The following is a 20,735-nucleotide window of genomic DNA, read 5'->3' on the forward strand; positions in this document are numbered from 1 at the left end:
ACAGAGTCCTGGGCGCCATCCCCAGTACCACCACAAAAAGAAGTTAATTTAAAAATTTTAAAAGGAAACTCTTCCAACCAGATCGAGAGGAGAAAAATATACCTTTACACAAGGAATAAATTTAGGAGAAACAGGTGTATCTTGATAAAGTCCAAGCCAGCGGTAATGAACACCTCCACAATGCTGAAAGACGGGAATGCTAGCAGTTAAGACCCTCATCCCAGAAAAGCATCACTGAAAAACACAGCAGGCGACCGAGACAACAGAAACACGACTTTTAGGGAAGGAGAAAGGAGAAAACCACTGAATCCCAGGCTTCCACTTGGAGATCAGAGCACAGTACGTGGAAGCAAAACGGACACGCTGGATTTTATTGACGTGGCCAGCTTTTACTCTGCAAAAGAACGGAAGAGCTGAGCTGCGTCCTGGAAGATGGACTTGTAATGCGCTGGACAAGAGAAGCGCAGACTACATCAGGAATTATCAAACAGACAGTTGGGGCTCAGGTGACTAGCGGGAACATGAAAGACGTTCAGCATCACCAGCCATTAGGGAAACACAAATGAAGCCTCGCTGTGATAAACCACAGTCACATCAGAACGGACGGAATGAGAACCAGGGACAACACCAGACACTAAGGAGGGAAGCCTTACTGCTTGTGACTGCTAATCTTTATTGTCAATTTTACCAGACAAAGAATGACCTAGGAGACTGCAGCGCACCTCCAGGTGTGCCTGTGAGGGCATTGCCAGCGAGAATTAACTGAGGAGAAAGATAGGCTTTGAATGGGTGGTGCCGTCTCACGGGCAGGAGCCTGGCGGAAGAAGTAGAGTCTAAATGGTCTACATTCCCTGTTCTCTGCCCCCTTCCCACACATGGGAGGGCTGTCTCTGCCAGTCCCAGTGCCGAGCCACACCGCTACACCTTCCCTGATACTCACTGAAATCCCTCTGAAACTGTGAATCACAGGTAAGTCTCTCTGCCCCTAAGTCAGTGGTTCTCAACCCATGGGTCGCAACCCCTTTGGCAGGCCTCTATCAGAAGTATTTACATTATGATTCTAACAGTAGCAAATTTACAGCTATGAAGCAGCAATGAAAATAATTTTACGTTTGAGATCACCAGAACACGAGGAACTGGATTAAAGGGTGACGGCACTGGAAGGCTATGAACCGCTGCCCCGAGTAGCATCTCTCAGGCATTTTGTCACGGCAGCAGGTACAGCAGCTAACTAGCTGGGTGTGGTGGTACATTCCTGTATCTCAGCACGTGGCAGGTAGTCAGGAGGTAAGGAGTTTAAGGTCATTCTTGGCTACGCAGCAAGTCTGAGGCCAAGCTGGGCTTGTGAGTTCCTGTTGGGGGAGGTGGTTCAACACACCAGGGAAATGTCAAAAGAAACAGTTAATCTAGAAAATTATTTGGTAATTTGTTATTTTTTTTAAAAAAAAAAACTAATAATTCTGAGTAAAAGTAATAAAGAACTCTTTTCCATAAAATCAATGAGACAATTGTAAAAATTTTTTCAGAAGCAGCATACATACGACTATGGTAACTAGACCAAGGCCTACAGTGACATGGGGTATCTATGGAAGAAAAATGCTGTGGTGTATCAGATAGTGGCCTGTGAGCTCTGTTTTCATGGGTGCTAGCCCCATACCCCACTGTCTAGGGCTGCAGAACTAAGAAAAACCAAGAGTTCACACCCAAACTGAAAAGCGGTAGCCTGGGAGAAAACTGGGTGAGCAGGCTTCCCAAGCCACATTCCCAAAGAATCACTATTCACTTGGTCTCAGAGCTGCCTGGCAACTTGACTGGCAGGCTGTTCTTATATATACACTAGTAAGGTAGAGATACAGATATTATTAGCTGTTCTTATATATACACCAGTAAGGTAGAGATATAGATATTATTAGCTGTTCTTATATATACTAGTAAGGTAGAGATACAGATATTATTAGCTGTTCTTATATATACTCTAGTAAGGTAGAGATATAGATATCTTATATATACTCTTGTAAGGTAGAGATACAGATATTATTATCAAGGGTAAGTCCAAAATTTCTAGCACAAAAACAAAACAAAAACAAAAAATCAAAACTTATCCCAGTGCTAAACTGAAACAAATTTCAGGCAACTATTTAATTTCACAGCTTCCCGAAGTAACAGAAATCAGCTATAACAAATAAGACACAAACCAGAAAACGTGAAGGAAAAGCTGGTAGGGAGTATCCACATGGGATGTCAGCCCAGTAGACCCCTGGTCCACGTGGGACATCAACCCAGCAGACCCCTGGTCCACGTGGGACATCAGCCCAGCAGATCCCTGGTCCACATGGGACATCAACCCAGAAGACCCCCGGCCCATGTGGGACGTCAGCCCAGCAGATCCCTGGCCCATGTGGGACGTCAGCCCAGCAGATCCCCGGCCCACGTGGGATGTCAGCCCAGCAGACCCCCGGCCCATGTGGGACGTCAGCCCAGCAGATCCCTGGCCCACGTGGGATGTCAGTCCAGCAGATCCCCGGCCCACGTGGGACGTCAACCCAGCAGACCCCCGGCCCACGTGGGACGTCAGCCCAGCAGACCCCCGGCCCACGTGGGACGTCAGCCCAGCAGACCCCCGGCCACGTGGGATGTCAGCCCAGCAGATCCCCGGCCCACGTGGGATGTCAGCCCAGCAGACCCCCGGCCCACGTGGGACGTCAACCCAGCAGACCCCTGATCCACGTGGGACGTCAACACAGAAGACTCCTGGTTCACGTGGGACGTCAGCCCAGCAGCCCCTGGCCCATGTGGGGGCATCAGCAAGTCCAGAGCCGTGCAAGGAGCAACTGAAGAACTAAGAAGGCCTTGGGCTCCCATATCTGCTGAGCTGAAGCCCTAAATAGATTGGCAAAAGAAGCGAAGGCTAGAGCAGAGTCACATGCTGATGATGGAGAGGCCAAGACGTGTCACAACACTCTCACGGAGACTCACAAAGACTAGGGGATCGAATGGAGTAAGCATTTAATATATGCCATTTAATCATGACCTGACCACTAATAGCGCATGGTCAAATCTGCACACAGTAGGTCTACAGAAACTGTATGGACTTCCCAGAAGAAGCATTTTCATTGCCTGAGCTGAGCTTTTTCAACACATTAAAGGGTTCTAACACACCATGGGGGTTAGTTAGCAAAGCATCTGGTCTACCCATAGCAACAACATGACAACCACATTCAAAAGCAACAAATTTCAAATAGCTTAAAATTCCCATTCTTGTTTTTTTTGTTTGATTGATTGTTTTTGTTTGTTTTAAAAATTGAATAAACAGACTCACAGTTCCACAAGGTTTGGAAGCTTCTGAGCAAGGTTTTCTGGCTGAAAATTAAAAACTCAGAATTAAATTTTATCTTTGAAAAAACAGTATTAACATTTTTAATTATCTTAAACACAACAGACTATTTTCTTGGGCTATAAATGTTGAGACTGTGAAAATAATAACATATTTAGGACTTATACTTAACACCAATCGCAAGATACTTAGTAAATTCAAACAGTTAAAATCAGCATCTTTTAGAGCAGTGGTTCTCACTCTAATGCTGTGACCATTTAATACAATTCCTCATGTTGTAGTGACCCCCAGCCATACATACAATTATTTTTGTTGCTACTTCATAACCATAATTTTGCTACTGTTAATGTAGGACCCAGCCCTGACAAGCTCAATAGAGGCCTGCGTCTCAGCAGTTTACCCTGAAGCAATACCTGGTTTCAATAGATAAAGACCACAAACTGAGACGACCCAGGCACCACCCAGGAACAGACCATCCAAAGGAAATTCCTAACTTTCCAGCTGCTGTAGATAGGATCACCTGGCAGCACACGCCCTGCTAATGTAACTTTTCTGTTTTCTGCCTTTAAATCCTGCCTTCTAGAAGGGTGGGGTGCCTCCTCTTGCCGCTGCTGCACTGATGAGGTCCCTGCCAGCTTGTATTGTGCACACACAACAAACCTTGCTTTTTGCATTTCGACATTTATTATGCATTATTTTGCATAATGTTATAGCACAGAGTGGATATACCTTAGAGAAACCAGGTGGCAAAAGAAAGACACCTCTCTGAAGACAGACAGAAGGAAGAAGGCCAAGGATGAGAGAATCAATGGCTAAAGAGGCAGCTGTGGACAAGGAATGCCAAGGACTGCCCACAGCCTGCACAGAGAGAAATGCATGCAAGACTCTCTATAGTCCCCAAAAGGAGACTCTCACCTGATGACTACATCCTAATTTGGGATGCTTGAGTTCAAAGTGTGAGCAAATGAACTTCTGCTGACACTGCATTGTTACAGTGGCCTCACGGAGCCCTCAACCCCCCTCTCCCCACAGTTCTGCTGCTAAAGAATGAGCGAGAACCAAGAAGGTTGAGAATGAACAGAGATGAGGACTGTGGTCCAATGTTTCTGGTTCTCGGGGTGGCCTCTAGAGGGCGTGGCAGACGGATGAATGTAACATTTCTGGACATGAGAGTGGCCTCCAGAGGGGGTGGTAGACAGTGAACTGTGCTGAGGAGGAGTGTTTTTCCAAGGGTTCCGGAAGGTCTACAGCTGCCCTCACAGGTTGAAAGGAGCAGACAGTGCCATCCCTGGGGTGTTTCTGTAAATACCTGTGTATAAAATGACAAACGTGATTCACATTTACAAGTAGATGGAGATGCACGTTATGCATGCATCTATAGGAAGGAGCGCACAGGATATGCTTTTTTTTTTCATTCTGCATCCCACAAACACCAAAAGGTAAGCCAGGTTTCAGTGACAGAACCAGGAATAGTTTCTAGAAAATGAAAATAAAAACCCGCCTGGCATGAATTCCGAAAGACAAGTATGGCAGATTGGCACGAGGTGGACAGGAGGGTAGCTCTACTTCACCTTCTGGGCACAGGAAATAACATATGCAAAGGAGAAGGGGGCGTTCAGAAAGTGACCTATTGTCCTGTAATGCCTCACGAGTACTCCTAAAGACATCGTGGGTCTGTAGAATCTTGTTATTGTAACAACTGTGCTTGGAGTTGGGGGTGACCAGCGATTAGGAATATGTGATGGTTTGAATGACAAGTCCCTCTGTTTGGGTAGGTTTAGAAGGGGTGGCCCTGTCACAGGGAGCATAGTTCTCAGGTTTCAAAGCCACAGGCCATTCCTAGTTGGCTCTCTGATTCCTTCATGCATTTCAAGATGTGAGTCCTCAGCTGCTGCCCCAGCTGCCAGGCCTTTGCCTCGTCCTTAACAGATGAACACTCTGGAACAAGACTGCCTCCGTCACAGGGTTTCAGCACAGCCACGGAAACACTCTGGAACAAGACTGCCTCGGCCAGAGGGTTTCAGCACAGCCACGGAAACACTCTGGAACAAGACTGCCTCGGCCACAGGTTTCAGCACAGCCACGGAAACACTCTGGAACAAGTTGCCTCGGCCACAGGGTTTCAGCACAGCCACGGAAACACTCTGGAACAAGTTGCCTCGGCCACAGGGTTTCAGCACAGCCACGGAAACACTCTGGAACAAGTTGCCTTGGCCACAGGATTTCAGCACAGCCACGGAAAGGAACTAACACAGAAGTTATTTTGCTGTTGCACTAAACTGAGCAGCTCACAACAACCTCTTACTCCAGCTCCAGGGGACCAGATGCCCTCTTCTAGACTCTGGACATCCGTGCTCACATACTCCCAAACATACACACATTTAAAAATCAAGCATTTGGTCCCCAGGTGGTGGTGCTGTTGGGGGAGACTGTGGAGCTTTAGGAAGCAAGGCCTGGCATAGGGGATGGGCAAGACAGGCCACAATGCACAAGGAAGTAACTGATATATGGGCTTTTCTAAGGAATAGGTTTTAAAAACCATCTAAACACAATGGAAACTCTCTGGTTTTATTTTAGATAAGAAAATTATTATGGGTGGTAGTTGCACACTCCTTTAATCTCAGCACATGGAAGGCAGAGGAAGACAAATCTCTGTGAGGCCAGTCTAGACTACAAAGTGAGTTCCAGGACAGTCAGGACTGTTACACAGAGAAACCTTGTCTTGAAAAACAAACAAACAAAAAAGAACATTACCATTTCATACAGGCATCCAGATACATTACAACTGCTCAGACACTATAGCCACACCCTTTTCTCACTAACACTATCACTGAACACGGATCTTGTGGGATGACTGAAGTATCTGAGTACTCACTATTGACATTTTAGTGGTAAAAGCTTTGAATCCTCATATTTGATACCGGCACACATGATACCAGTATACATTCAAAACTTACTGCCTCAGAAGTCACAAGTAGACCTATTAAAATCCCTGGAATAGTCTTGTAGCATTGGTATCTTGCCTCTCTAGCCCCTGATTCTCTTATCCACGGCCTTCTTCCTTCTGTCTGTATCAACACACATTTCCATTTATGGGCATATCTAGCAAACTACAGAACTGTTGGGCAGAGGGCTTAATCGCCAGTGTTCCCATCAAAGCAAAGCCTGGGCAGGAAAGAAACGCCATCGGGCCCTCACCTAGTTTCATCTGCTAGAGTATCAATACTGGTTCTGCTTAGCTTGCATGACCTCAATTATTTTTGGATACCTACTTGGCTTTATCAGAGAGCATTCCATGATAAGACATTTTGCTTTTTTTTTTTTTTTTTTTTGCTTTTTGAGATAAAGCTACACACAAAGCCCTGAAAGCATACTTCTGCTACTGACAGGCGGCAGTATGAGCTCATTAACAAGGTAAGCACACTGCGTTTCTGTTTAAAAACAGGCACACTAACTTTGAGAAGACTGCAGCTGGTGAGAATTCTGCCTTTGGAAACAAAACAAGAGCCTAGGAAACCGCGCCTGTCAAACAGGCCAAGAGTGCCCCCTAGTGGCGCTATGCTGCATCACTCCCTTCCAAGCCCACGTTTCCACGGAAGCAGAAATCCCTCCCACCAACACTAACGTGCACACATTTTCTTCATGACCAGCGTGAGAGTAAACTTGAACGGTAGAGCTGGCATAAAATGTGCTTTCAAACTCCGCTGACATGTGAAAGGTTTTGTAACTTTGGACACTGATTTCATGCATTTTATAAACCAGAGCAGATCTGTGATGTTCCGGGTCCTCCCCTTCAGAGCCTAGAACAAAAGTGATACTTACTGTCTGGGGTACCTGATCAGGTTCCCTTTTTTGTTTGTTTGTTACTTTCTGCCTATTAAAGAATTAAAAGGCAGGAAAAATCTTGAGCCAGATAGTGTCAGGGAAATCTCAGCAGTTATAAAAACTAAAAGTCGGGTGTCCTGGCGCACACCTTTAATCTCACACTTGGGAGGCAGAGCCAGGTGGATTTCCATGAGTTCGGGGCCAGCTGGGTCTACAGTGAGTTCCAGAACAGCCAAGGCTACACATAACTAAGACCTTTTGTACATCAAAGGGCATTATAAACAAAAGACAATATACAGATTGAGAGAAATACTTACAAAACACACAGCAGATAAGGATCTAGCAGGCAGAACACAAAAGAACCATTGTAACTTAGTAACACAAAGGCTAATCAAAGATGGGTTAAGGCTAAAAGAACTTGGCAGAGGCAGAGCTCCGTTCCCAGGGTGAATTGTTAACCTGAAGGGAATTGAGTCCCTGCCTTCCTCCTCCCTCTCTCCTTCTTTCCGCTCTTGCTTCCCAGTCACAGGGAATCAGATTTACTGCACATACACTCGACACCATCACTACCCAGCACTCCCACTGAGTTCTCAATGATCTACTCAGTTGTGGACTAGAACGTTTAAAAGCCGTGAGCCAAAGTAAACCTTTTCTAAGTTGGTTATCCAGGAATTTGCTAGAACAACAGAAAGTCAGCTAACACAACATACAAATGCTGCCAATAGTGCATGAAAAGGTGCTTAACACCATCAAGCTCAGGCATGGTGGCACACACCTTTAATCTCAGCACTTGGGAAGCAGAGGCAAGCAGGTCTCTGAGTTCAAGGCCAGTCTGGTCTACAGTTCAAGTTCCAGGACAGCCAAGGGTACATAGAGAAACCCTGTCTTGAAAAACAATTTTTTTAATTCAAAATAAACAAACAAACTGGTAATCATGGATGTTGTGACCTGATGTAGCCTATGACCCAGATTTGATTAGGAGTGAACTTTGATCAAATAAGACAGCCCTCATCTGCATGGCAGATGTTGTGTAAAATTGTGTTGGGAATTATGTGTCCAATTGCTCATGCCAATCTTCCCAAATCTCTCTCTCACACACACACACACAGAGAAAGAGAGAGAGAGAGAGAGACAGAGAGAGAGACAGAGAGAGAGAGAGAGAGAGAGACAGAGAGAGACAGAGAGACAGAGACAGAGAGACAGAGAGAGAGACAGAGACAGAGACAGAGACAGAGACAGAGACAGAGAGAGAGAGAGAGAGGCTGCTCCAGCTTACAGCTTCCTCTGCTCTGAAGCTACCTGCTCTTTATAAGTGATGAGGCATCCCCCAACCTTCTGGCTACTCTCTTTGTCCCTAACAGGTAGCCGCGGTACTTTGAGCTCCCCCAAATGCCTCTGGCTATTCTCTATCACCTGAGCAAGAGCTACACAATAGTTTCGTATTTACAATAAACCTTCCTCCTACCCATAGAGCTGTCCAGTTCATGGTTTCACTGAGTCCTTGCTCAGACTTCTTCAAATTGATTTTCTAGGGCCATGCCACATAAATACTAAAAGGCAGGCATTGCTGTGTGTGGAAACCTATGCCTGTAATCCCAGCCCTTGGGAGACTGGAGCAAGAAGCATGTACAAGTTCAAAGTCAGCCTGGCCTACACTTTTTAAAATTGTTTTTATTGAGCTATATATTTTTGTTCTCTTCCCTCCCTCCTCTCCCTTCCCCTTCAACCCTCTCCAATGGTCCCCAATGCTCCCAACTTACTCAGGAGATCTTGTCTTTTTCTACTTCCCATGTACATTAGATTCATGTATGTCTCTCTTAGGGTCCTCACTGTTGTCTAGATTCTCTGGAATTGCAGGCTGGTTTTTCTTTGTCTAAAACCCACCTTATGAGTGAGTGCATACGATATTTGTCTTTCTGGGTCTGGGTTACCTCACTTAATATGATGTTTTCTAGATCCATCCATTTGCCCGTAAATTTCAAGATGTCATTTTTTCTGCTGCGTAGTACTCCATTCTGTAAATGTATCTCATTTTCCTTATCCATTCTTCGGTCATATGCCAACCATCTTTAATAACTTTTTAAAGTATTTATTTTAAAAGAAAATAATATAATAGCCAGGTATAATGGTACAATTTTTTTCCACTCTGCAACCTAAGAATCTTCTTGGGCTCCCACCACTCCCTCACATTCTCCACTCATCTACGTCATCACCATAGTCCTTTCTCAATGCCTTATTCATCTACAAATGTGGGATAATGAAAGTGCTGCATCGAAGCATTGTTCTCAGGATTAAATAACACATGCAGATTGCTTAGAACAATGCCTGGCGTTTGTTGTCAAGCAAACGCCTTGGTAAAGATTCACAAGCAGTTAGCTGCTATTAGGTTTTAACCAACACACTAATGTACAATTATGAAAACAACTGCTCATCACGCTAATATGTTAACGTACAATGAATATCTTCGTTCATGGAATTGTTTTTGTCCTATTGGGTATACAATTTTACTAGACGGTATCTAAACCACAAAAAAACCCTGTCAATTTCCACTCCAATAGTGAATTACAATGTCTTCTCAAAGTTTCTAGAAAGATATTAATTTCTGTATGTGGTATATATGTGTATACATGTTCATGTGTGGCACATGTGTACGGAGGTCAGAGGGTGATGGCTTCCTCAGTCACTCAACCTATTTTGGAGACAGGCTCTCCTGCTGAGCCCGAAGCTTGCTCATTCAGCTTGGGTGGTTGGCCAATAAGCTCCTAGGGCTGCCTGTCTCTACCTCAAGAGTGCTGGGGTTACAGGCACAGGGCACCCACACCTGGCCTTTTACCTCCTGCTTGCCCAACAAGCACTTTCCTGATTGACACATCCCCAATTCCCCAGGCCCCATGTCATAAGTCTATCCCAAACAGGGCCAGCTACTGAGGACCAAGCATTGAAACATCAGAGACCGGCGTTTACAGAAAAGCTAAAAGTTAAAGCATCTTCTAAAATAAATTGCAGGGCCCCAAATCATGTTTCCTACATGAGTTCGTTTTTTATGCCTCTGGTTTGGGTCTAGTTTTGTTTGAAACAGGGTCTTGCTATGTAGTCTGGCCCCAAATGAATGATCCTCTTGCCTCAGCCCCCCAAGTATTAATACTACAGGAGTGTACCCATATTCCCACCCCTATTTTGTATTTACTTCTTTTTTTTTATATTTATTTATTATGTATACAATATTCTGTCTGTGTGTATGTCTGCAGCCAGAAGAGGACACCAGACCTCATTCCAATGGTTGTGAGCCACCATGTGGTTGCCGGGAATTGAACTCAGGACCTTTGGAAAAGCAGGCAATGCTCTTAACCACTGAGCCATCTCTCCAGCCCTTGTATTTACTTCTTAATTACATAATTGGGTTCCTATATAAATCAGCCCCTATTACATTGAAAAAAAGTTTGACAATTTCTTAGTTAGACAAATAAAGGATAATACTACATAACGAAATACTACTTCAAAGTATTTTAAACCAAAATATATCTACCCTTTAACTCAGCACTCATCCCTCTATCCCTCTGAGAATCTCCTAAACACAAGCGTATATATACACAGACATATTTCTATCTACTAACCTAGAGATAGTATAAAAAGAAAGGAATTTGCGGTGAAACAGATAGAAAATGAAATCTATTTTTAATATTAACAAAGACACATCAAGGAATACAGTAGAGTTATACGAATATAAGCAAGGGAGTGGAAGGTGCTGTGGTCTGAACGCTGCATCTCACCTAAAAGTCACATCAAAGTCCTCCTCCCCAGGACCATGGTATTAGGATGTGGGGCCTTGGGGAAGAAACCGGGTTATGAAAACGACCACAATGAATGGGGTAAGCGCTCTTATAAAAAGAGGCCCAAGAAAGATCGAGCTATGTGAGGACACCATAAGAAGGCACCACCTACACAGAAACAAGCTGGCCCTCACCACAGCAGCTTGGCCCTGGACCTTACATTCAGGAGCATAAGTAGTAAATCTCTGCTGCCTGCAAGCTGCCCATTTATGCCTCTATGCTGTTTGACTTTGTGACAGATATTGGTTTTGATATTAAAAAGTTGATCAAGCTTCTGGGGAGTGGGGGTGAGGGACCAGAGAGTTCAGTTTTCCACCATCGTTACCCTCCTGGCTTCAGGGCACTGGCTTAGGGGTGCCTGCATCCAGGCCTGGGGATGTGAACTGCAGGGCCACTGGTCCTTCCCAGAGGCAGCAGTACCTAGTGCAGAGGGACATACACTCTGAAGCCCCAAGTCAGACAGGCCACTATCAGGCACGGATCATCAAGAGGGGTGGCCATGGAGTAGCAGGACCAGGCACTGGCAGAAAGGTCCATGTCCCTCTGAAGGCCTACTCTCATCCCAGAAAACACTAAAAATCATGCAAGAGGTTCAGAATCCTTGTGTCACTTTAAAACACCCAAATTATCAGGTCATCAAGGTTATGCATATCCAAAGAGCCACCAAGTATCTGAAGGATGTCACTTTAAAAAAGCAATGTATACCCTTCTGGAAGTACAGTGGTGTACTCCGTGGGCATGTCTAGGTCAAGCACTGGGGCTGGACACACAACTGATGGCCCAAAAGCAGTGCTGGATTTTTGCTGTACAAGCATAGCAACATAGGGAGTCATGTGAAGTTCAAGGACTTAGATGTAGACTCTCTACTCATGTATATGCAGATATACAACACACCCAAGATACACGCCAGACTTACAGAGCTCATGGTCAGATTAACACGTGTGATGGCTAGCCTTAGCTGTCAACTTGGCTACATTTGAAAGCAATTAAAACCCAAGCCATAGGTGCATTCCTTGTGAGGAATTTTTCTAGGTTGGATTATTTGAGGTGGGAGACCACCCTAAATCCAGATCATCTGAAGGCAGAAGTTCCTCCCCAAATCTGGGCAACACATTCTGTGGCAGCCCATACAAAAGGACAGAAGGAAGTTGGTGTTTTCTGTCTGCTTGCCCTCCTTGGCACTGGCAAGTTCATCTACCCTGATTATATATACATATGTATGTGTGTGTGCATGTGTGTGTGTGTGTGCGCGCGCGCACATGTGTGTGTTCATTCTATCAGTTCCATTTCTTCGAGAACCTTGACTAACACACCTTGTACAAGCTTCCCTGGCAAACTGAGATGGTCCTCACTGAACAGGAAAGCACTGTTCCTAAGCCAAAGCGGGAGGCTGTACAGGAAAAAGATATCCCAGAAGGAACTGAAGAGACAAAAACTTATGACACAGAAATAAATTCAGCATAAAATAAATGTAAATGAAAGGTATTTTTTAATGAAAAGGTCTATTAAGCTCACAGGCTTTTTCTTATGTTTTAGTTCTAAATACTGGCATTCCCCAAATTCTGAAAACATGATGTGCCACCATCCTATAAATATGAGCCACTGCGCTACGTCAAATAATTTGAAGTGCAAAAGCGAGAAGGGTGGGGCTTGCACATAGGTCACCCCTTCTTGGGAGTGGCTTCTTACAGTGAGGGGTGAAAAGGAGGAAAATGCAGAAAAAAATGCATTTAACACAATGGAGGGAAAAAAAAGGATGGTACCAGGAGAGAACGAAGCAACAGGAAGACGGAAGTGACTGGCAGGTGCCCAAACTTGTTCAAAATAAACAACAAAAGCCCAGTGAAGGAGTTTAGGGGAGAGGGAGAAGGGTGGGAGGAGGGGGAGGGAAATGGGAGGCTGGGAGGAGGTGGATACTTTTTTTTCCTTTTCTCAATAAAAAAAAAAAGCCCAGTGGATCCACAATGTAACACAGCGGCATTGCAGTCACGGGTCGAGTGCGGCAGGAGCTACGCTCTAAAAACCTCGTCTTCTCTCTGACATGGCCAGGGAAGATGGATAGCGCTGAGAAGACTGCTGACCCCCAGCATCCTCGGAGAGCCACACAGCCTTCCAGAGTTAGAGTCCATAAGGTTATTTGATACACAACAATCAAACATATTAACTGCTAAGAGGAAACAAGATTCTTTTATTGTAAAAATCTACAAGAATTTAATCTTGGGGCTGGAGAGATGGCTCAGAGGTTAAGAGCACTGATTGCTCTTCCAGAACTCTTCCTGAGTTCAATTCCCAGCAACCACATGGTGGCTCACAACCATCTGGAATGAGGTCTGGTGCCCTCTTCTGGCTTGCAGGCATACACACAGAATATTGTATACATAATAAATAAACAAATATTTAAAAAAAAAGAATTTAATCTTTGCTGATTAAAAAGGGGGCAGAACGTGAACTGGGAGCGTATGCGCTGAGGGGGGCAGATTAAGGGTAGGGGTGAAAGGAAAAGGACTGGGGAAGGAGAGGAAGAGGAAAGAGAGCGAGGCACAGCAATCCGCACATGGACATGTGCTAACGGAAGACACAGCAATCCGCACATGGACATGTGCTAACGGAAGACACAGCAATCCGCACATGGACATGTGCTAACGGAAGACAGAGCGATGCACACATGGACATGTGCTAACGGAAGACAGAGCGATGCACACATGGACATGTGCTAATGGAAGCCGTCATTCTGTACACTAACTAGAAACAACTTTCAACTAGATATGGCAACGAGCCACTTTGTGGGTCCAAATTGTGTAACACCAGCACATTTTCCTAAGCTGAAAACCGCCAAAATCTACAAAAGGCCGACTGTTTAACTTTTACAAGCAAAGGTCAGTTTGTTGAAAAGGTCTTTCCATTGAGCTATTGCTGATGGGCAGTAATCTGCACACAGTGGGGAAATTGATGCTATCATCCTTGATACATTCCTTACTCCACTTCTTCCCAAAGGGGGTTGATATCTTGATAAGTATGATCTCACATCACAATAGCAATATTTTATAAAGGACTAATGAAAGTATAGATAAGACATTTTTAAGTTCAAAAACCTAGCTAGGTATTCAACCTTACATTCGTACCAATATGTCAAGCACTAAACCATGCATAGCCAAGCGTTTACTGATAAAGATACACTTTATAGTATATTTCATCTATTTCAGGTATTTTTCATAGACTGATTTGTCCAGAAATACATCCACACATATAAAACTAGTACGGCACACTTTCCAGATAGTTAAGGAAAGTTCAAAACACAGAAAGGTTCAATTACAAAGAAACAGCAGGCTAACCTAAGTCATAAATTCAAGCAAAAGATTCAAATCAGGTAAAACGATAACCACAAAAGGCCATATAAGATAAATTCATTTAAAACGGGGAACATATTTTATAATGAGCAGTGGGAATAAAACTCTGGTTAGAACTTTCTCTTCCCAAATTGAAATAGTTTCTTTGTCTTACATAGAATAGGCTATCAGGTAGACTTTGCGCTTTCTCTTGGAACACAAAAAGTGAATTAAATGTTGCTGCAGCAGCAAGGTTTTTCCCACCAAACATATGATATCCCAACACAAGATCACTCTGATTTTGACAAGGTTTTGTTTGCTTAACACACAAGGCTTCATTAAACTCCCCAAATATATCTTAAGACTTTAATCTTCAGCTCATTCTCTTTTGAATTCCTACAAGTCAGAGTCAGGCTAACTGGTCTTCTCCGGTTTCCTTTTTATCTAGGCTGCTTTGACATACAGCAGAAGCACAGGCCATGAGAGGTGTGCTTGCTGACTGAAGTTAAGACTAACTGTCTCAGGGGTATATGGGACTATTTCACTTGCCTGCACATCCCTTCTGTAGCCTAACTGCAGGGACTTAGGTAACGAGCGCACTGACAGCCCCTGTGCATCTCCGTCGCCTGCATGCGCAATCCTTGATCTGAGTAGCATGGGTGAATAAAAGACATGTTGGTCAGGACCACATCTACAAATGGAAATAATGCAATGCAATACTCTACCAAGGTTGTGAGCGAGTTCCTTTTCATGTAGAGCCTCTCCAGATGTTGCAGCCCTTCATCTTTCAGTAACTCCAATGGGAAGTGGTGCAGATTCCTGTAATTTAAGAACAAATTCTTGTGCTTTTCAAGCCTGGCCACAGAGATCGTCTTACAAAGTTCGGATGCCATGACTGAACATCTCTGATCAGGCACGCCGCAGCACTACATCTTGTCAAAATTGGTCCATTTCTATAAAGAGGAAAAAAAATCATTGTAAGATTTCTTACAAGCACTGCATACAAACCTGTTAGCCTACAGAGCCAGAATATACCAACATTAAAGACAATTACACTTTCTACCTTCTTTTGTGACAACTAAAATTTCTGCTCGTATTTGGGACATTAAAATCATAATAGAGTACTCTGATTAAGCAATATTTAGGTCTTTTACTAGAAAAAGACCTAACTGGCTGGGCAGTGGTGACTCACATCTATAATCCCAGCACTCGAGGCAGAAGCAGGTGATCTCTGTGATTTCAAGCCCAGTCTAGTCTATAAGGTGAGTTCCAGGACAATGAAAATGCTACATAGACAAACTCTGTTTCAAAGAACCTGGAGGGAGAGAGAGATGGGAGGGAGGGAGAGAGGGATGGGAGGGAGGGAGAGAGGGATGGAAGGGAGGAAGGGAGGGAGGGATGGATGGGAGGGAGAGAGGAAATTTTCTTTTGGACTTGAGGTAAGGATCTTTATGACAACAGAAACCAGTTTCTGGTTTTATTTTTGTAAGACAGGGTCTCGTGTATCTTAGACTGGTCTAGAACTTGGCTATATAGCCAAAGATCTTAAAATTCTGATCTTCCTGTTTCTGCCTCCAGTTGTAGGGCACACCTCTTTGTTTCTGTAGTAGTGAGATCAAACCCAGGGCTCTATGCCCACTGGGAAAGCACTCTATACCAACTGCTTTGCATCCACAGACCTCAGAGGCAAGTTGTACAGCATGTAATCAAAGAAAAGGCTTAAAAAACTCTCAAATGCAGCACGCCCCATTTTCATTTTGAGCTGTCTCATTTTGAATTTTGTGTTTTACTTATCTCAAACATTAAAATAACTATTATTTGTACTTATTTCACTAACAGCTTAATTCCTTTACTTTCTACTATGTAAATATTGTCAAATACTTCACATTTCTACCTTTCTTATATTTTTATCCTTCTCTTTAGAGCTTTGAAGATTATCAAAAATAGCAAAGAGTGAGAGATCCAAAGTCACTAGTCAAAACCACTGCACTAGGAACATGAACCCTGTGATATCCAACTATAAACTGTTGTGGGCCTCAGGTGATTTGTATAGATGTAGCAGTTATACGTTGGTTGAAAAATTATTGTAAAGTCTCTTCCAGTCGCAAAACTGAGAAAAAAAAATGAAGCTACATTTGCCCTCACCTCCCTTGTTTCTTTCATGACAGGGTTTCTTTGTGCAGCCCTGGCTGTCTGGAATCGTGTGCTTTGCTGTGAAGAACTCACACTTTGAAACCCACTGGTGTCAGAGTCTTGCTTTTAAGCCCTTATGAGCCCTTCCATCTTTGACAAGTTTGGGAAGCCCTGTGTTTTGTTTCCTCCCATGTTAATAAGCTTGTTCATCCTTATTCCTAAGGCAAAGTTTTTATTCATTTTAAGAAAGTAATTCTCACTGAGCATTTGTATGAAGGTTTTTAAGGAGCGGAGTTTTGTAACTTTGGGGTTACTTTCTATCATTTTCAAACTCTCATTTCTTAGCTCAGAAGACAACAGTTGCCATTTTCTATGAAGTGTTCAGTAACAGTTCCAGGTCAATCTACGAATTTAATGCTTTCCCATATTTATTCCATCTACTTCCTCACGTTATTGCCAGGCACCTGCTCTTTGGACATCTTATATGTGTTTATACAAAGTGACGGGAACTACAGGACCGACAGCATCCACGCTTCTGTGTAGAACACAAAGCTTCCTGGGTAATTATCCACTGAGTCAGCTGTCTCACGGCATCTCCATGTCACACCTTCCAGACAGCTGTTACAGTTCACCCCCAGTCGCCTCTCCAGGAAAACACGCTTCTCTGCACACAGCAGCTCAGGCGGAAGTCACGAAGGGTCCTGTCCTCTCCATCACAGCTCCTTCAATCCATCACAAAGCTAGTGTTTCTCTTTACAAAATACATCTCAATTCCAGCCACGTCGCTCCATCTGCCAAAGCCACGAGCCACTGCCATCTCCTGCCCTGGCCAGCTGTTTTCCTGGTCTCCACGTATCCACTTTCATCGCTTCCAACATACCAACTACAGCAATGAGCCTCAGAAAATGTACACATAATTGCATCTCTCCCTCTTGGGCATGCCTTACTAAATAAACACTTTATCAACTCCCTATTGAGGAAAGCAAAGTTTTATGAAGCTTTCAGAGCGCTTGACCATTGGGCCCAACCTGCCTGTCCAGCCTCCTCTGACAGATTCACCAAGTTCCTGGGCTTTCTTACTCCTGGGAGCTGTCAAACTTCTCCAAGCACTTGCTGTTCCCCTCTTAGCCAGGAAACTGCCTCTTTCGCTTTGCAGATTTCAACAGAAAACTCACTTCCTTGTCCCAACTAATTATTTCCTTGGCTTTCTTCCAGAGCAAGCCAGTTATTAAGTTTTTACAATTTGTAGTATATATTACACACACAAACACACACACACACACACACCAGTTTACTGACACTTTAGACAAGTCTGTAAAATCCTGAGGGCAGAGGTTTTCTTCATATCTGTATAATATTACAATAACTAAATACTTTTAGCTTTCAAACAGCTAATAACTAGATAAAATCAGAATAGAGTTCCAAGGTTGACTTTTCATCTACCCACTGAGCTCACTCATAGACTCTCTAAACTTGCTAGCTGCCATAAGGACCTTTATCCTCACAGCCAAGCAGTACAGCAGACTTGAACTAATCCACGTTACAGATGAGGTACCACGTCACAAACACAACAGAGGTAGTTCTAACACCAAAGTCTGGGTCCCACCTTACCTATTAACACAACTTTTTACAAAGGTAAAACGTAGGCAATGTGCCATCATTATGAGACACACAAAGATTACATAAATGGAAGGCTTTCCTTCTGCAAAGTAGAACTATGTCCAAAATCTCCATTCACTACAACCAAATGGCTTTCTGATGTTCCAACTGCAACTGGCTGCCTGAAAAGCACCATTAGGCTTGGCTGAATGCATCTCGCTACAGAGGCAGATTGGGGAATAAGGTGCATACAGATGAAATCAAAAAGCTTCCAGCAACAATGCTCTTGTTTTTTCCCAATATGCACTCATTGGCAATCCAGCCTTTCAGAGCCTCATGTTTTCTTGTCCCTTTCAACTTCATCTCCTGTCCACAATTAACGTAAATACTGTAGTTAGTATTAACTCTATACAGCGACTTCTTCAGTTTTCTGAAAGTCCAACGTCAATGCCTTTTCAGCAGAAGCAAACAGAACAATTTTCCAACTTAAGAAAACCCCCATCTTAAGCACAAATATTTTAAAGAATACTCCCTAACTGACTTTGCAGTACTTGAGTTGATAGAATACACACGATCTGACTTCTTGACGCTGGAGATTAGGGTCTTACAAACAGTATGTTATAAGCATTTGTAAAAGGCTGTTTTCTCCCTGAGAAAAGGTACCAGACGTCTTGGTTTTGCCTCAGTTAGTTCAATCAGAATTAGTCATAAGAATCCAGCAGCAGGGAGCCCAGAGGGATTCAGGGTACCCGGGTACCAGGGGCTGCGGACACAACAGACTCAAGGCCGGACAGCTCGTGGTCCTTCTGGCAGAGGCCCGGGCGCTTCTGTGGCGACGGAAATGGAGCGTCCCCGCCAGGAGCCGGGCCAGTGCCCTCGACCTGTGAGCCTGGAGACAGGACACTCACCTCGGCGCCCGCTGACCAGCGCTGGGTGCTCGGGGTGCGCTGGAAGGCAGTCCTGGGATAGAGGGAGGGCGGGGCTACGAGGGCGGGGCCTGGAGAGGGGCGTGCCTAACGGAGTAGGGATCGGGGAAGAAGGGCCCGGGAGATCAAAACATCGCGAGAGTTTGCCTCCGCTCTCGCTGTCTCACGATAGGTGGAATGAGACGCTCGTTTTCAGAGCCAGGCGTCTATTGGCCGAGAGCGCGACTTCCTGCAGGGTCTGGGCCATGGCTCTGTTCTGGCTTCCGGCTCCAGTTTGCATGGTAGGAAAGCTGCATTTCAGTTTAGCATTTTAGCCTCGGGAGCCGCATGTAACTGACTTGTTTTTCGTTCACACATTCATTCCGCTCCCAGCCTCTCATTGACAGATGTCAACAATAAAACTCGGAGCGATTCTGTACAAGGCATCGTCCTAAGGGCTGTGCAGTCTCGCGTTTGCTTTGACAGCAATCCCTGCTACTGTTACTCTACCATTCTGACATTTAAACAGAAGCCGTCGGGCTTACATAAGGCAAGTAAATCCAATCAACAAGAAGAACTTGAGCACTGGATTTAAGGGCTTGAAACTCTCACCGAGAGGCGCCAACTACAGTCTCTAACATTAAGACCCGGTCCTAGGCGTGGTGCTCTATGCTTGAGTTCCAGTGCTCTGGAGGTGAAGCCAGGTCAGGATTTAGAGGCCAATCTCAGCTACGTGAGACTCTGTCTCGTAGATAAAAATAAAACAAAACACACACACACACACACAGGCTCCAGTGTGAGAAATAACTAAGGACAATCAAAACTTAGTGAACTAATATGGCAGTTCCTAACATGGCTAAAGTAGGCAGCCCATAAACACTTTTTCAAGGTGAAAACCCTGCTTGTTCTGGTGGAGCACGTGTGCAGTCCGTCACTTCGAGGTTGAGGCAGGAGGATCACAACTTGAAGGTCAACTTAGTGAGCAAAGGAACCTACCTCAAGTATTTTAAAAAGAAGGAGGCAGGTATGTAGCTCCGTAGAGGCACTAGATTCCGTCCCTAGTACCAGGGAATAAAAGTTTGTTTTGTTTTTTAAAAAAGTTGTTTTGCCTGTTTTTCTTTTAAGACAGGGTTTCCTCTATGTAACTGCCCTGACTGTCCTGAAGCTCACTTTGTAGACCAGGCTGGCCTCAAACTCGCAGAGATCTATCTGCCCCTGCCTCGCAAGTGCTAGGACTAAAGGTGTGCGTGCACCACCGCCCAGCATGTAAAACTTTCTTTCAAAATGTTGTGCACATTGATGCAACAACTTTCTTTCTCTTTTGGTTTTTTGTTTTGTTTGGCTTGATTTGGTTTGATATTTTGAGACAGGGTCTTTTTTGTTTCTGGAGACAGAGTTTCATTGTGTAGTCTTGGCTGTCCTGGAACTCGCTCTGTAGACCAGGCTGACCTCATACTCACAGAGATCAGCCTGCCTTTGCCTCCCAAGTACGGGGATTAAAGGCCTGCACTAGGACCACCCAAATCATCCTCAGCTTTCAAATGAACTACTTTCATGATAGCTTACCTACTCTTAGAAATGAATGACTTAGAAAACAGTTAAATTAAAAATAGTAACAGTTCCAAAGTAAGATATGAGTTCAAATAAAATATGAATTATTTATTATTTAATTCAATCTTAAGGAGTTATTGAAGTATATGGCATAATATATATCCTATGTTTATTAAAACTTTTGAGGGGAGTTTAATACTTTAAGATTCCTTCAAACACCCAGATTTAAAAT

At 44.1% G+C, this 20,735-nt stretch overlaps 1 protein-coding gene across 4 annotated transcripts in view; it reads right to left on the reverse strand.

Moving 5' to 3' along the window:
* Lrrc28 (leucine rich repeat containing 28) overlaps positions 1 to 19,083 on the reverse strand; it is a 107,968-nt gene extending 88,885 nt beyond the window's left edge. For 3 of the 4 annotated variants that reach the window (XM_075952897.1, XM_075952899.1, XM_075952898.1), the window contains exons 1-3: positions 18,956 to 19,059; positions 15,041 to 15,268; positions 3,320 to 3,360 (exon numbers count right to left, since the gene is read on the reverse strand). In XM_075952897.1, the coding sequence (XP_075809012.1) occupies positions 3,320 to 3,360; positions 15,041 to 15,208 (209 nt within the window). In that variant the 5' untranslated portion in view covers positions 15,209 to 15,268; positions 18,956 to 19,059. Of the gene's footprint in view, positions 1 to 3,319; positions 3,361 to 15,040; positions 15,269 to 18,955 lie in introns of all 4 variants that reach the window. The other variant, XM_075952896.1, reaches the window with a different exon arrangement.
* Positions 19,084 to 20,735: the final 1,652 nt, after the last annotated feature.

This window comes from Microtus pennsylvanicus, chromosome 18, assembly GCF_037038515.1.
Source record: "Microtus pennsylvanicus isolate mMicPen1 chromosome 18, mMicPen1.hap1, whole genome shotgun sequence".
In the NCBI taxonomy this organism is placed as follows: Eukaryota; Metazoa; Chordata; class Mammalia; order Rodentia; family Cricetidae; genus Microtus; species Microtus pennsylvanicus.